Source organism: Carcharhinus amblyrhynchos, chromosome 26, assembly GCF_965287045.1.
Source record: "Carcharhinus amblyrhynchos chromosome 26, sCarAmb.v2.hapA, whole genome shotgun sequence".
Classification (NCBI taxonomy): Eukaryota; Metazoa; Chordata; class Chondrichthyes; order Carcharhiniformes; family Carcharhinidae; genus Carcharhinus; species Carcharhinus amblyrhynchos.
This window is the reverse complement of record NC_137349.1, coordinates 442,199-459,549: the sequence shown is the minus strand read 5'-3', so window position 1 is coordinate 459,549 and position 17,351 is coordinate 442,199. Positions and strand designations below refer to the sequence as shown.

General features: G+C 43.7%; 1 protein-coding gene across 2 annotated transcripts in view; it reads left to right on the top strand.

The window, feature by feature from the left end:
• fgf22 (fibroblast growth factor 22) overlaps window positions 1–8,664 on the top strand; it is a 181,750-nt gene extending 173,086 nt beyond the window's left edge. For both annotated transcript variants that reach the window (XM_080212653.1, XM_080212652.1), the window contains one exon: window positions 8,124–8,664. In XM_080212653.1, coding sequence (XP_080068779.1) covers window positions 8,124–8,318 — 195 coding nt within the window. In that variant the 3' untranslated portion in view covers window positions 8,319–8,664. The remainder of the gene's footprint in view (window positions 1–8,123) is intronic.
• The last annotated feature ends 8,687 nt before the right edge of the window (window positions 8,665–17,351 follow it).

Here is a 17,351-nt window from a genome sequence, read left to right as displayed (position 1 = left end):
AATAAAAGGAAACACTAAATTCAGAGGAGCACAATGACCTTCTCGCAGCACAGGTTTTCAAATGAGGCTTCCTGGATATCAGAAACTCTTTGACATGGTCTCTAAAGAAAGATACATGGTCTATAAATGTCAAAAGCTAATTTTATTGAATTACAATAATTGCATCAAATAACCAGAGCTGGAAGTTGAGTTAGACTGTGGAGCTCTTTTCCAGCAAACACAAACATGATGGGCTAAATAGCTTCCTGTTGTATTGTAAATTTGCAACATTCCTGTGACACATCATCAGTGAATTAAAACTCGTCCTTTAAACTCTTTTACCTTCAGCCAATACCTACATATGAAAATATTTTGCTTTTTTCTATTTGTGGGACATGGGCTTTGCTGGCTGGCCAGCAATTATTGCCCATTTCTAGTTGCCATTGACTTTGTAACGATTGAATGGCTTGCTAAACCATGTCAGAGGACAGTTGAGAGTCAACCACATTACTCTGGAGTTGCATGTAGGTCAGACCAGATAAGGACAGCAGATTTTCTTCCCTAAAGGACATTAGTGAATCAGATGGGTTTTTCTGACAATCAATAATGGGTTCATGGTCATCAGTAGATTCTTAATTTCAGATATTTTTAATTTAATTAAAATTCCACCATCTGCTGTGACGGGATTCGAATCGGTGTCCCCAGAACATTAGTTGTGTTTCTGGATTAACAGTCTAGCGATAATACCACTATGCCATCACTTCCCCTAAATATAAAAAAAATTGACATTAAAAATTAGTAAATTAAAACCTAATTTGAAGAAATTCATTGAACTATTAATGTGCAAAATAAAAAATACATGTCGTGTTGACTTCCCTTTGTTCATTGCTGTCCCCATTCCCCTTCCATTTTCTACTCCTGAAGGCATCCAGACAATCCTAGAGCATAGGCAGTCCTTGGTTCCTGAAAAATGCATCGTTAGTTGAAACATTGCGAGTCAGAATTAATTGTTTCATAAGAACAATGTTATAAATCAGGGACTGCTTCCTGAACCAAGACCTGACACTCTATTTTCAAAATAACCTAGAATTTTGTACTTAATTACAAAATAGCAATATAGCCTTAAATTTATATTATAAAATATAAATTTTAATTAAGAAATTTGGAAACATAAAGATTCACTAAGTAAAAACACATTGGAACAGCAACTGAATGCCTTGAGTCAGGGAGATGGGTGGCACAGAATGTCGATGCGCGTGTATAAATTCTTGAACTTTGTTCATTGGCATGGCACCATGAAGCCAAAACTAATATAATAATTTCAGAGTGTCAGTTTATAAATATTGTAAGTGCCGCTCATCATAACTCGGATGGCATAAAGTCAAGGACTGCCTACACTACATACAATTGCCTTCATCTCATCCACTCACCTGATGAAGGAGCAGCACTCTGAAAGTTCAAGATTCCAGATAAACTTGTTGGACTTCAACCTGGTGTTGTGAGACTTCTTACTGTGCCCACCATCATCTAAGTAGTGAAACTGAAGGGACTTGAAGACCCAGCCCGATCCTTGACTTAATCAATATAATGTGTAGTTTCCAACAAGATTCATTGACTGGTGATAGGAAAGAAAGAACTAGCATCATTCACATTTAAACAATGTCATAAAGACTTCACAGCAAATGGATGACTTTAGAAGTGCAGGTAGACCACAGTTAGGTAGGCAAACTGAGGCCTGAATTTTCAGGATGGTGAGCACTAGACCAGGTCCCCTTCCAGCCCAAGATCAAAATTGTTAACATATTCAATTCACAATCTGATCCAGTCAGCATCCACCAGCCTAAAAATTGAGGCTGGATAGGGGGAGAAGGCTATAATTGGTCTTTATTTGGCCACTTGAGGGCGTTAATAGAGGCATGAGCATTATTCCTGTCGGAGGCCCTGTCTGACCTACTGTGAAATTGCATCTGGGGTTGGAGTGGACAGGGTGAAGAGAATCCCATCCGTGCGGTTTTACGCTCTTCTCCCTGCCTCGGAAGCCACATGGGGGCGGAGCTTAAAATTAAAAGCCAGCTAAAAAATTATATAAAGATCCCACAAAACAAGGTTGAAATGTGACAGTGACTTTCCAAAGAGTTGAGTATTAGCTGGAATATCTGAACTTTCATCTGAGCTGGCTTGGTTTGAAGTCTTATTCAAAACACACAGCAGTACACTCTCATAAGACTATCGGGTGACATGGTGGCACAGTGGTTAGCACTGCTGCCTCACATCACCAGGGCCCCGCACTCAGTTCCTGGTTTGGGTCACTGTCTGTGCAGACTCTGCATGTTCTCCCAGTGTCTGTCTGGATTTCCTCCGGGTGCTCCAGTTTCTTCCCACAGTCTGAAAGTTGTGTTAGTTAGGGTGCATTAGTCGTGCTAAGTTCTCCCTCGGTGTACCTGAACAGATGCCAGAGTGTGGCGACTAGGGGGTTTTCATGGTAATTTCATTGCAGTGTTAATGTAAGCCTAGTTGTGACACTAATAAATAAACTTTATCTTATGTTTTCCCCCTCCATTGGCCAGTTATTGCTAAAATGTCACTTCACTTTGTAAAATGTTCAATTTTTACTCTATAATAGGAAATATGATCATGGATTCTGTCATTTCTGGGCTGTTACTTTTCTTAAATAATGTACCAAAGTTTGTTGATTTATGAACTGAAAAGGACACAAGGAGTTCAGCCCATCCTTGTCCATATTATTTATTTACTAAATTACCTAGCAGCTGTTAGAATAATGCCTTTTGCTGAACTTCACACCCGACCCTGCATTTGAGTGGATTCTGATACCTGCCACTGATACTGGTTAAGTGTGATGAATTTCATCCTTGATAAGGACAACAAAAGAACAAAATACAATGGAAACACATTGCCTGGATCATCTTTCATAACCTGACACACAAGAAATTCCTCCTTTGCCACATATCATGGTTACTGCTTTGGTCTGGAGCACAATGCACCAGACAATCCTGGAGACATCTTAGAAACAGTTCACCAGCACTTGTTTTACTGCAGTAATTACCCAGTGAATTGGTTTTGTCTTTATTGCGGTGGGGGGGATGGTTGCAGAGGAGATGGGTGGTGAGGGTGGAAGTTGACTTCTTGTGCTTATAAATGGGCACTTTCCCATCCCAGGTGATCTGTTTTGGCAGTCAAATCAGGAATCTCTTGCCTACCTACAACAGTTAAAGTTAATTTATTACTCACAAGTAAAGCTTACATTAACACTGCAATGAAGTTACTGTGAAACTCCCCTAGTCACCACACTCCGGCACCTATTCAGATCAATGCACCTAACCAGCACATCTTTCAGACAGTGGGAGGAAACCAGAGCACCCTAAAGAAACCCACTCAGACACAGGGAGAACATGCAAACTCCACACAGACAGTGACCCAAACTGGGAATCAAACCCAGGTCCCTGGCCCTGTGAAGCCAGCAGTGCTAACCACTGTGCCACCACGCCAAAGTACCCAGCACACATTAAGTTGATCTTTCTCTGCACCCTAACAATGACTGTGACACTACATTCTGCAATCTCTCCTTTCCTTCTCTATGAATGGTATGCTTTGTCTGTATAGCGCGCAAGAAACGATACTTCTCACTGTGTACTAATAGATATGACAATAATCAATCACATCAAACCAAATCAAAATAAAGGTGATTCCTGACTTGGCTGCTGACACTAGGCTCCTGAACTGGGAGACTGTTTCACTTGGTGTTATTCAACAACATGACCGATACCCATCCGCCAGGAAACATCCCTTTTGAGTCCAGTGTAGAATTTCCATTTCCCATAGCAAGCATCTTTGTGCTGAGATACCTGATTAAAGTTAACTCCATGTCAAAAGATAAGAGTCCATGGTCCTCTCAAACGCTTGAGAGAAAGATTTCACAAGCAATTGTCCATAACACAACTATTTGATGTTTGACTGTGCCATCTACACACTTGAAGTTAATGTTATTTTTGGAACGGAAAATTTCAACGTTTAACCCTTAGGCACCTGGAACATTTTGAATATTCCTCTTCCTCTGAGTTGGTCAATTCAGCCACTTAAATCAATTTTTGCAGAACTATCAATCAGTATGAGGCGTCCTAAGTAGGTGAATAAATAATATTAATAAAAGTGGCTTATTCAAAAAAAAATTGAGTAGTATAGTTGCATTGAAGAGGAAGAAAGATCAATAAAAGATTGTGCTGATAGGGTTAAATAAAGTGGGGGTGGGGAAAGGTTTTTGTGTGGACAATAAGCACAGACAATGACCAGTTAGGCTCTGTAGTCTGTTTCTCAATACTGTGATATGGATGTCGATGAGAGTGGTATGATTTATTGTGTTTCAACTACAAACCTCATTTCAAACCTTCAATGGGACAGTGAAACTAGATGACCTGGGCATTGATGTTCTTGCTGACTGCAGTAATTACCAATCAAATATTTTATAGTCTACAACTATGAATTATGGAGTCATAATGTGGGGAGAACACGGTCTCCTTTTGCTCTCTGGCGATACCGTGCAACTCACCCCAATGGAATGTAACAATTGTAATTTTGATTCAAACTGCTATTCATTCAGAGCCCCTTCCAGTCTGCGGGCACTGGGAGCTGACCTTTTGGAATCTGCAAAGATGAGGTTGATAACTCTATGCTTTGAATTTCAATCCTTGTAATCCCCACGTTATGAAGTGGCAATTTTCCTCGCACCACTATCTTGCACTTTGCTCCAGACGATGAAGTCAACTGCATGGCGATTGGCTGAAATCTTGAGGCCGTTGACCTTTTATAAGTCAGGTCAACTGAAGTTCAGTGTCTCTTGGATGAAATGCAATGCAAAGCGATGGAACAGAATCACCAATGTCATTTTAAATTTGGGAATAGAAAATTCCATCAGTGACCTCCACTAAAATGAATCACTCATTGGTAATGTTTTACAGATTACAGACTTGTGACCACATCACAGACTGACAGAATTGAGTAACCATCCTAACTTTCATTTTGTTTTGGGGTGGAGGGTTGTTTTAGGGACAAGGTTACTTGTCAGTTAAATTTACTTTGTCATGTTGCCTGTGGACAGAAGAATAGAATGGGACACATCCTGTGAAAGGGGAAGGGAGAAATATGCTATAGCCCATATTTGCCTGTCTTTTCATAGAATCATAGAATCCTACAGTGCAGGAGGAGGCCATTCGGCCCATTGATTCTGCACCAACCACAATCCCATCTAGGCTCTATCCCCATGCATTTACCCTAGCTGCCACTAAGAAGCAATCCACCTAACCTACCTAACCACCTTGTCCTCCTCACCACTGATAACGTTTGAAAAATCTGAGATGACTTTGCCTTTCAAAGGGAATGAACAGCTTCTCTTGCGCGAACAAATAGGAAAGGAAATACTGGCAACAGAGAAGGAGAATAAATAATTCCTGCAGTTTCCTGGTTGGCACAGTAGTGAGCACCGCTGTCTCACAGTGCCAGGGATCTGGGTCGATTCCAGCCTCGGGTGACTTTCCGTGTGGAGTTTTCACATTCTCCCCGTGCCTACATGAGTTTCCTCCAGATGCTCCAGATTCCCCCAACATTCCAAAGATGTGTGCGTCAAGTGTATTGGCCAGGCTGATTTGTCCCTTAGTGTCCCAAGATGTGTAGTCTAGATGAACATGGCAAATGCGCAGGGTTACGGGAATAGGACAAGGGAGAGGGCGTGGGTAAGATGCAAAGAGTCGGTGTAGACCTGATAGGCCAAATGGCCCCTTGGGCGCCATAGGGATTATATGATAAATATTGAACACAAGTGGAAAAGTGCATCTTTTCAAGCATAAAAAACATCCATTGACTGCCCCTTCCATTATATTTAAGCTTTCTTTGGGATTGAGACAATCCTGCTTCCTTATCTACTGTTTCAAAACCTAGTCTGGCTGGAAGTAAGCAATCTCCTCCTCAGATATACTCACTAGCTCTCTATCTAACACCCTCCCCAGCCATCTTCACCCCTGCTACAAACATAAGGTATTTATCAAATCCACTCACATGGGGAAAATGCGAATGCTTTTCAAATCAGAGATTGTTGAAACATGGAAACAGGCCATTTGGCCGATCAGGTTTATCCTGGCGATCTTTTCTATCAATCCCCACAGGCCACTGAATCTTTTCCCACTCCCTCGGCCTTTCTCATACCTATCTGCATTTTTAACCAGTATCCTTTTGAAAGGATTTGTGGATTCTGCTTTAAAGATGGTTTGTGACAATCTAGGCATGTTCCACATAAATAAATTATTTCTAACCTCGTCTGCAATAGTGCATTATTGCTGCTGGACAATTATTAAAATCAATCTCCCAGTCTTTCTTTCTCCAAATTTTTATTCTATCTAATAAACCAAATTCACATTCTAAATGAATCCACTTTATAATCCCCACAAAAAGGAAAAACAAGTTCCAACATGATGAGGTGAGGCATTGCACCCTATCCTGGACTTGACCTGAAACTTAATCTTAGCCAAAAAGCCGAAATGGCTTTGAAAAATTGCATCAGTTTAACTTCATCGGCTACCCTGATCATTGACTCTGCCCTAGCCAAGGAAATCAACCTGCCAGATCACTGACTCTCCTCTGCTAAATAGGTATGATCATTGCCACACATGACTAGTGCAGTGAAATTCACACTGGTCATTTATGGACAACATGGTGGCATAGTGTTTTGCACTGCTGCCTCACAGCGCCAGGGACTCAGCTTCCATTCATGGCTTGAGTGATTGTCTGTGCAGAGTTTGCACATTCTCCCCATGTCTGCCTGGGTTTCCTCTTGATGCTCGGGTTTCATCTCACAGTCTGAAAGACATGCTGGTTAGGCAACAAAAAATGTTCTGGTTAGGCATACTGACCATGCTAAATTTTCCCTCAGTGTACCCAAACAGGCACCAGAGTGTGGTGACAAGGGCATTGGTGGAAAAGCAAATTGCATGGAGGGTCTGGAAAGTCTGCTGAGAGATGTGGATAGACTGAGCGAGTGGGCGAGGACCTGGCAGATGGAGTATAATGTTAGCAAGTGTGAAGTTACCCACTTTGGCAGAAATAATAGTAGGAGGGATTATTATTTAAAAGGCGAAAAGCTGCAGCAGGCGACGGTGCAGAGGGACCTGGGGGCCCTTATGCACGAGTCACAAAAAACCCAGTCTGCAGGTGCAGCAGGTGATCGAGAAGGCGAATGGGATGCTGGCCTTTATAGTGAGGGGGATAGACTATAAAAGCAGGGAGGTCTTGCTGCAACTGTACAGGGCACTGGTGAGGCCGTAGCTGCAGTTTTGGTCACTGCACTTGCGGAAAGATATATTGGCCTTGGAGGGAGTGCAGAGGAAGTTCACTAGGCTGATACCGGAGATGAGGGGGTTAGCCCATGAGGAGAGATTGAATAGACTGGGTCTGTACTCGTTGGAGTTTAGAAGGATGAAGGGGGGATCTTATAGAGACGTATAAGATAATGAAGGGGATGGATAGGGTAGAGGTAGAGAGATTCTTCCCGCTTAGAAAGAACAGCAGGACTAGAGGGCACAGCCTCAAGATGGGGGGGGGGGGGGGGCGGGGGGGCAGTTTAGAACGGAGTTGAGGAGGATCTTCTTCACTCAAAGGGTGGTGAATCTCTGGAATTCTCTGCCCGTTGAAGTGGTGGAGGCTGCCTCGCTAAATATTTTTAAGACGCGGGTTGATGGGTTTCTGATAGACAAGGGGATTAAGGGTTATGGGGAGAAAGCGGGAAAGTGGAACTGAGACACTTCAGATCAGCCATGATCTTATTGAATGGCGGGGCAGGCTCGAAGGGCTAGATGGCCTACTCCTGCTCCTATTTCTTATGTTCTTATGGATTTTCACAGTAACTTCATTATAGTGTTAATGTAAGTCTATGTGTGACACTCATTAATAAACTTTACTGGCTTCTTTGGGAGAGCATCTGTCCACAAGTCTCTCTGCCTGGTTAGTGTAGATGCGTATTTTTGGAAACAAAGACAACAGATTAAATCACAGTACCTCATGAGGAAGGAAAGACTTTCTAAAATTGCTGTGGTCTAACAATCGGCCTCCAAATGTTAATCCTTTTTTCCTTTCTTTTCTAGGAAGAGTACAACAACAATTGTAAGTTTAAGGAAAGGATAGAAGAAAATGGTTACAATACCTACGCCTCTCTGAAATGGAAGCACAAAGGGCGGCAAATGTTCATCTCATTAAACGGGAAAGGGTCCCCTCGCCGCGGACACAAAACAAGGAGAAAACATCTCTCAGCACACTTCCTACCCATGATGGTACCCTAGGCAACAGCTTGCGCCCACATGCCCTGAACCTTATATCATTACCAAATCTTGCCAGTTGACGCTACGACAGGGAAAAAAAAGCACATTTCCTTTCTCTTATCTTGAATCAGAGCTATTTTCTCTGCATAAAGCTTGCGCAAGCAACAGAGCATTTACTGTTGTAAATATATGTTTTACTGAGACCATTTACAGCACTCTTCATCAATATAATTTTAGGACTTCTGTAGAGGCAAAGAAAACCCTTCAGCCGCAATAGACAAATAAAAAGAAGCAGTAGGATTTAATGGAACAATTTGTGTTTTTTTTAAAGAAACCTGAAAGAAGCTGATTTTTTTTGGCTTGGAGCTTGGAGAAAACAAGTAATGCTGTATGCGTTTCTGGGGTTGGGGAGGGGGTGAGGGGAGGGCAGACTGTAGATAGGTAGGGCAAAATAACTGCTAAGCACCTATACCAAAGTTCTGAGTTGTTGCAATTCATCAGAAGACTATGCTCCAGTCCAAGAAAGACTACATTTGTAATTTGCACCTGGCTTAGAGAGACAACATACAAGTGAACCTTAAAAAGCATCTTCCGTCAAATTCCTGACTGTATTTCCGTCACAGAAGATCCACACTGAGTGAATCCAAACTGACCTGTTGTGAGCACTGAAGAGAAGGATCTGTGACTCTTCTGTTGCAGCTCTACTGCTCTGCACAGCAACTGTTGGACGGGCTGATGATGTTGTAGGAAATGGTCATATTTATGCAAATATAAACATGTTATTCATAGGTTAATACAACCAAGAGTTCCTTTGGAATGGAACCTTCTTTGTTGGTGGTCTTGCCAAAAGGCCAACATTGCTTCAGGACAGGGGAGGCTGGTTTTCATGTAACATAACAACTCAATAAATCTCTTTCTTTCCTAGAAAACACATGCAAGATGGCATTGTTTTGTGATGCATTTCTATAGCTTTTTGATTTGTTTCTTAGTGTCAGAACTCTTTTAAAACATAGTGAATAAAATGATATCTTACTGATTACATCCTTGGAGTTTATCACATTGAATCCCATGATTGTATATTCACCTTGTTCGTGAATCAGTGCAGTGAAAATTGCTTAAACATCACCAGGGCAAATGGCAAATATTGACGGCAGTTACAGGGAGTATGTTTCTTATTTCTTATTCATTTGTGGGACTTTGGTGTTGCTGGCTGGCTACCATTTATTGCCCATCCCGAGTTGCCCTTGGAGATTAAAAATCAACATCATTGCTGTGGCTCTGGAATCACCTGTAGGCCAGTCTAGGTAAGGATGGCAGATTTCCTTGCCTGAAGGATATAAGAGAACCAGATGGGCTTTTCCAACAATCAACAATGATTTCATGGTCATCAGTAGATTCTTAATTCCAATTTTTTTTAAATTGAATTCAAATACCACAATCTGCCATTGCAGGGTTTGAACTCAGATCCCCAGAACATCGGGACATTAGCTGAGTTTTCTGGATTAATTGTCTAGTGATAATGCCACTAGGCCCTCCCCTCCCCTCTCCTCCCCTCCTCTTTAGTGTAGTTAGGTTCCAGTCAATTAGTATTCCTTATCAGCTGTTTAACTTTAATTGTCAATGTATTTCCATGTAGCAGAGTGCTATTGTCCCTGTCTACCTAATACTAAGCGATGTTTGGGATTGATTGTTACGAGAGCACTGAGCTCTCTGTCACTAACAGATTAAGTCAAACTCTAAAGGCCAGATCATCTGGCCTCCCAGCTGTGTGTTTCCCGCCAGCGGGAGGTGGTGTGTTTCCCGCCAGCGGGAGGTGGTGTGTTTCCCGCCAGTGGGAGGTGGCACATTGATTCTCTGGTTCTGCCGCTGTCAATGGGAATTCCCATTAACATCAGCAATGCTGACAGGAAAAACCTATGAGTGGTGGTGCATTGCTGGTGGGACTGAAGAATCTGAGAGAATATTCCGGCCTAAGTTTCAATAAAACCTTCAGCAAAATGAAGCAACAAGTTTCATATCTGAGAGAAAATGAAAGACTGGTATTTATATATGCCTTTCACCATCTCAGCCTCAATGGTAAGTGGTAAGTCTCCCATCTCTGAGGCAACAGGTTGTAGGTTCAATTCCACTCAGACGTGAGTACAAAATCTAGGTTGTCATTCCAGTGCACTGCTGAGGGAATGCTACATTGCCAAAGGAGCCACCTTTGGATGAGATATTAAACTGAGGCCCTAGGCGCTTGCCTGTGATGCTCTTGCTGCGTGAGGTTGGAAAATTTGGGAAAATCCCGCCAGCGCGAATGGTGCTAAGATTCTGGCCCTCGTGTCAGGCGAATGTAAAATCTCCTGCAACACTATGTCAAAGCAGACCAGCCGTGTTTGCCTGACCTTACTGCACAGTTACATTGCAATGTGCCTTGAGTAATCACTGATGCACTTTAGGTTACTTCATATCTCACAAGTTCCAGATTTTTGCAGTTTGAATCCCAAAGGTGAACACTGGTGTTGAAATTCTTGCAAGTGTGGATGGTCAATTTAGGCAGATTGTCCAAGGGGGAAGTCAGACGAGGGGTTGAATGCAGATCTGTTGGGTTTCCATCCATTTGAAGAATCTCTTGTAATCCCCATTAGCAAGAGGGGCATGTGGATCTTGTACCCCCACCAGCACCCTATTCCTGCAGTTTTTCTGTCATGCATGTATTATCCCTAAATCCTGCCATCCATAGACCTCACAGAGCATATACACAGAAACATAGAACAGTACAGCACAGTACAGGCCCTTCGGCCCTCAATGTTGTGCCGAGCTATGTCCAATCCCAAGATCAAGCTATCCCACTCCCTATCATTCTGGAGTGCTCCATGTGTCTATCCAATGACCGCTTGAAAGTTCCTAAAGTGTCCAACTCCACTATCACAGCAGGCAGTGCATTCCACACCCCAACCACTCTCTGAGTAAAGAATCTACCTCAGACATCACTCCTATATCTCCCACCATGAACCTTATAGTTATCCCCCCTAGTAACAGCTACATCCACCCGAGGAAATAGCCTCTACATGCTCACTCTTTCTATCCCCCTCATCATCTTATAAACCTCTATTAAGTCACCTCTTGTCCTCCTCCACTTTAAAGAGAAAAGCCCCAGCTCCCTCAACCTCTCCTCATAAGACCTACCCTCCAAACCAGGCAGCATCCTGGTAAATCTCCTCTGCACTCTCTCCAATGCTTCCACATCCTTCTTATAGTGAGGTGACCAGAACTGCACACAATATTCCAAATGTGGTCTCACCAAGGTCCTGTACAGTTGCAGCATAACTCCACAGCTCTTAAACTCAAACCCCCTGTTAATAAATGCTAACACTCTATAAGCCTTCTTCACAGCTCTATCCGCTTGAATGGCAACCTTCAGAGATCTGTGGATATGAACCCCAAGATCTCTCTGTTCCTCCACATTCCTCAGAACCCTGCCATTGACCCTGTAATCCACATTCAAGTTTGTCCTACCAAAATGAATCACCTCACACTTATAGTTATAACGGACTTTGTATTGGGCCTTACTTACCAAGACACAAAGATTTTTACGGAGTAAAGAAGATCAGTTATCATTAGTCATAGAATCATAGAATTCTTACGGTGCAGAAGGAGGTCATTTAGTCCATCAAGCTGCACTGACAACAATCCCATCCAGGCTCGATCCAGTAATCCCACATATTTACCCCGCTAATCCCCCTAACATTTAAGGGCAATCTACTAATGTCAATCTACCTAACCTGCACATCTTTCGACTGTGGGAGGAGACCAAAGCACCCGGGGGAAACCCACGCAGACACGAGGAAAATGTGCAAACTCCACACAGACAGTGACCCAAGGCCAGAATTGAACCAGAGTCCCTGACATTGTGGGGCAGCAGTGCCAATCACTGTGCCACCATGCTGCCCTAATGATCACACACTTACTGGTTGGAAAGGAAAATTTGGAATTCAGACATCAACCCATGAAATGTTTCTGGATCCCTGCAGGACTGCTTCAGTTTGTGAACACATTTTTAGGATGACGGATTCTACAGGTTATTATTAAATTCTCCCAGTTGCTGGGATTTGGGACAGGGTTAATGACCTCAGGAACTGCACGGAATAGCAATTCTAGAATTTTCAGCACTGCATGAAGAACATTCTTCAAAGCTGTGGGATGGATCTTTTGGCCGTTCATGTGGTGGGATTTTGTGATCCTGTGCAGTGAACTGAGATTTTGTACACCCCACACTGCAATCAATAATACTTACCCAACAAAGTGCCCAGAAATGTTCACAGGAAAGCCACAAGATGAAGAAAATCTAAATTCTAGAACAAAGAACGAAGAAAAGTATGACACCAGGTTATACAACGGTGCGGTAGACAGAGGGGAACTGGTGGATGTGGTGTTTTTAGATTTCCAAAAGGCGTTTGATAAGGTGCCTCACAAAAGGTTGCTACAGAAGGTTAGGGTGCATGGAGTTAGGGGTAAGGTGTTAGAGTGGATAGAGGATTGGCTGTTTAATAGGAAGCAGAGAGTTGGTATCAATGGGTGCTATTCTGGTTGGCAGTTGGTGACTAGTGGAGTGCCGCAGGGATCGGTGCTGGGGCCTCAACTATTTACCATTTATATAGACGATCTGGAGGAGGGAGCTGAGTGTAGGGTAACGAAATTTGCTGATGACACCAAGATGAGTGGAAAAGCAAATTGTGTGGAGGGTGTGGAAAGTCTGCAGAGAGATCTGGATAGGCTGAGTGAGTGGGCAAGGACCTGGCAGATGGAGTATAATGTTAGCAAGTGTGAGGTTATCCACTTTGACAGAAATAATAGTAGGAGGGATTATTATTTAAAAGGCGAAAAGCTGCAGCATGCTACAGTGCAGAGGGACCTGGGGGTCCTTGTGCATGAGTCGCAAAAACCCAGTCTGCTGGTGCAGCAGGTGATCAAGAAGGCGAATGGGATGCTGGCCTTTATAGTGAGGGGGATAAAATATAAAAGCAGGGAGGTCTTGCTGCAACTGTACAGGGCACTGGTGAGGCCGCAGCTGGAGTACTGTGTGCAGTTTTGGTCGCTGCACTTGCAGAAGGATGTATTGGCCTTGGAGGGAGTGCAGAGAAGGTTCACTAGGCTGATACCGGAGATGAGGGGGTTGGACTATGAAGAGAGACTAAATAGACTGGGTCTGTACTCGTTGGAGTTTAGAAGGATGAAGGGGGGATCTTATAGAGACTTATATGATAATGAAGGGGTTGGATAGAACATAAGAACATAAGAACATAAGAAATAGGAGCAGGAGTAGGCCATCTAGCCCTTCGAGCCTGCCCCGCCATTCAATAAGATCATGGCTGATCTGTCGTGGCTCAGTTCCACTTTCCCGCCCTCTCCCCATAACCCTTAATCCCCTCTCTTATCAAGAACCCATCAACCCGCTTCTTAAAAATATTTAGCGAGGCAGCCTCCACCACTTCAACGGGCAGAGAATTCCAGAGATTCACCACCCTTTGAGTGAAGAAGTTCCTCCTCAACTCCGTTCTAAACCGCCTCCCCTTTATCTTGAGGCTGTGCCCCCTAGTCCTACTGTCTTTTTTGAGCGGGAAGAGTCTCTCCACCTCTATCCTATCCATCCCATTCATCATCTTATACGTCTCAATGAGATCTCCCCTCATTCTTCTAAACTCTAACGAGTACAAGCCCAGTTTATTCAGCCTCTCCTCATAGCTCAACCCCCTCAACTCCGGTATCAGCCTAGTAAACCTCCTCTGCACTCCCTCCAGGGCTAAAATATCCTTGCGCAGGTGCGGCGCCCAAAACTACACACAGTACTCCAGCTGCGGCCTCACCAATGCCCTATACAGCCGCAGCAAGACCTCCCTACTTTTATATTCAATCCCCCTCGCTATGAAGACCAGCATCCCATTCGCCTTCCTGACCACCTGCTACACCTGCAAGCTGGGTTTTTGTGACTCATGCACAAGGACCCCGAGGTCCCTCTGCACCGTCGCCTGCTGCAGTTTTTCGCCACGTAAGTAATAGTCCTTCCTACCATTCTTCCTACCAAAGTGGACCACCTCACACTTGCCAACATTAAATTCCATTTGCCATTTAGGGTAGAGGCCTCAAGATAAGGAGGGGGCAGTTTAGAACAGAGTTGAGGAGGAACTTCTTCACTCAAAGGGTGGTGAATCTCTGGAATTCTCTGCCCATTGAAGTGGTGGAGGCTACCTTGCTAAATATATTTAAGTCACGGTTAGATAGGTTTTTGACAGACAAGGGAATGAAGGGTTATGGGGAGAAAGTGGGAAAGTGGAACTGATCCACTTCAGATCAGCCATGATCTTATTGAATGGCGGGGCAGGCTCGAAGGGCTAGATGGCCTACTCCAGCTCCTATTTCTTATGTTCTTATGTTCTTATAGTCTGACAGGTTTTTTTGTAATCACAAGCTTTCAGAACACTGATCTTTCATCATTTCACCTGACCAAGGATTATAAGACCCTTTTCAGACCCCACTTGGAGTACTGTGCGCAGTTCTGGTTGCTCACTACAGGAAGGATACAGGGTACAGAGGAGATTTAAAAGGATGTTGCCTGGATTGGGAGGCATGCCTTATGAAGATAGGTTGAGGGAGCTAGGTCTCTTCTCCATGGAGAGACGAAGGTTGAGAGGTGACCTGACAGAGGTTTATAAAATGTTGAGAGGAATAGATAGGGTGGATTCTCGGAGGTTATTTCCCAGGGCTAAAATTGTCGCTACGAGAGGACACAGATTTAAGGTGCAGGGAAACAAATACAGAGGAGATGTTAGGGGTAAGTTTTTCACTCAGAGGGTGGTGAGTGAATGGAATCGGCTGCCGTCGGTGGTGGTGGAGGCGAACTCGCTGGGGTCTTTTAAAAGACTTCTGGATGAGTATACGGGATCTAATGGGATTGGGGGTTATAGATAGGTCTATGGCTTAGTAGGTATAGAAGTGATCAGCGCAACTAGTGGGCTGAAGAGTCTGTTTGTGCTGTAGTGTTCTATGTTCTATGTTCTATTCCAAAGGCTTGTTATTTCAAATTAATCTGTTGGACTATAACCTGGTGTCGCGTAACGTTTCATTTTATCGACCTCAGTCCAACACTGGTATCTCCACATCAAAGAAAAGTACAGCACAGGAACAGGCCCTTCAGCCCTCCAAGCCCATGCCAATCATGATGTCCTAACTAAACTTAAAAAACCTTCTGCCTTTACTCGTCCGTTCGCATCCCTCTATTCCCTCCTTATTCATGTATTCATCCAGATCCCTCTTAAATGTTGCTAATGTGTCTGCTTCCACCACTTCCTCTGACAGCACATTCCAGGCACCCAACCCTTCTCTGCATGAAAAACTTGCCCTGCACATCTCCCTTAAACTTTCCCCCTCTCACCTTGAACCTGTGCACCCTTGTGATTGATGCTTCCACCCTGGCGAAAAAGCCTCTGACTATCCACCCTGTCTATGCCTCTCATCATTTTGTCGACCTCTGTCAGGACTCCCCACTGCTTCTCTCTTTCCAATGAAAATAATCCTAGTTTATTGAACCGCTCCTCAAAGCCAACACCCTCGAGACCAGGTGACATCCTGATGAACCTTCTTTGCACTCTCTTCAAAGCTCCTACGACCTTCTGGTAGGGTGGTGACCAGGACTGTATACAATACTCCAAATGCAGCCTAACCAAGGTTTTAGTTTAGTTTATTTATTAATGTCACAAGTAGACTTACATTAACACTGCAGTGACGTTACTGTGAAAATCCCCTAGTTGCCACACTCCAGTGACTGTTTGGGTACATTGAGGGAGAATTTAGTATGGCCAGCACATCTTTCAGAGTGTGGGAGGAAACTGGAACACCCGGAGGAAACCCACGCAGATATGGGGAAAACGTACAAATTCTGCACAGGCTTTGACCCAAGCCGACAATTGAACCCAGATCCCTGACGCTGTGAGGCAACAGCACTAGCCAATGTGCCACTGTGCCACCCCACTTCTTTTCAAAACAAACCAGTGATAAGGATGATTCACAACTCTGATCATCACTTATTCCAAATGATGTATACAATCCATTCACATACATACAGCTGCTGACCTGTTTATTAGTTATTTTCTGCAGCTGACAATGGTTATGTGCAGATGTTTTCCTGTACACACAGCAGACGAAGCTATAACAATTCACATAATAAATACCCATTACGTGCTGACAACGTGTTTACCCAGTTCTTGATATGCTTGGAGCTGCAGATAGACAAATACTTCCAGCTATGTTTGCACAGTTGCACTGTCATCAACACCAAATATATTTCAGTCCCAGAGCTTTGGAATAAATATTGTTGTCAATTATCCTCAAATCACTTTCCTGTTCACCTTCCTCCCCAGGCTTTTAATAATTGATATGAAACTGAATTGGGCTAACTGTATAAATACTGTGGCTACAAGAGCATGTGAGAAGCTGGGAATCCTGCAATGCGTAACTCACCTCCTGCGTCCCCAAAACCTATCCACCATCTACAAGACACAAACCAGGAGTGCGATGGAATATTCCCCACTTGACTGGATGAGTACAACAACACTCAAGGAACTCAACACCATCCAAGACAAAGCAACTTGCTTAATTGACATCCCGCCCACAAACATTCACTGCCTTCACCACCAACGCACAGTGGCAGCAATTGTGCACCATTTACACGATGCAGGAACTCACCATGTCTCATTAGACAGCACTTTCCAAACTCATGACCACCACCATTGAGAAGGACAAGGGTGCATGGGAACACCACTACCTGGAGGTTTCCCTTTGAGTCACTCACCATCCTGACTTGGAAATATATTGCCGTTCCTTCACTGTCCCTGGGTCAAAACCTTGGAACTTCTTCCCCAACAGCACAGTGAGTGTAACTACACTACAGGAACTGCAGGCACCACCAACTTCTTAAAGGCAATCAGAGATGGGCAATAAATTCTGGCCTAGATAGCGATGCCCACATCACATGAATGAAAAATGCTACGGTAAAGCCTTATTCCATTCTTAGGC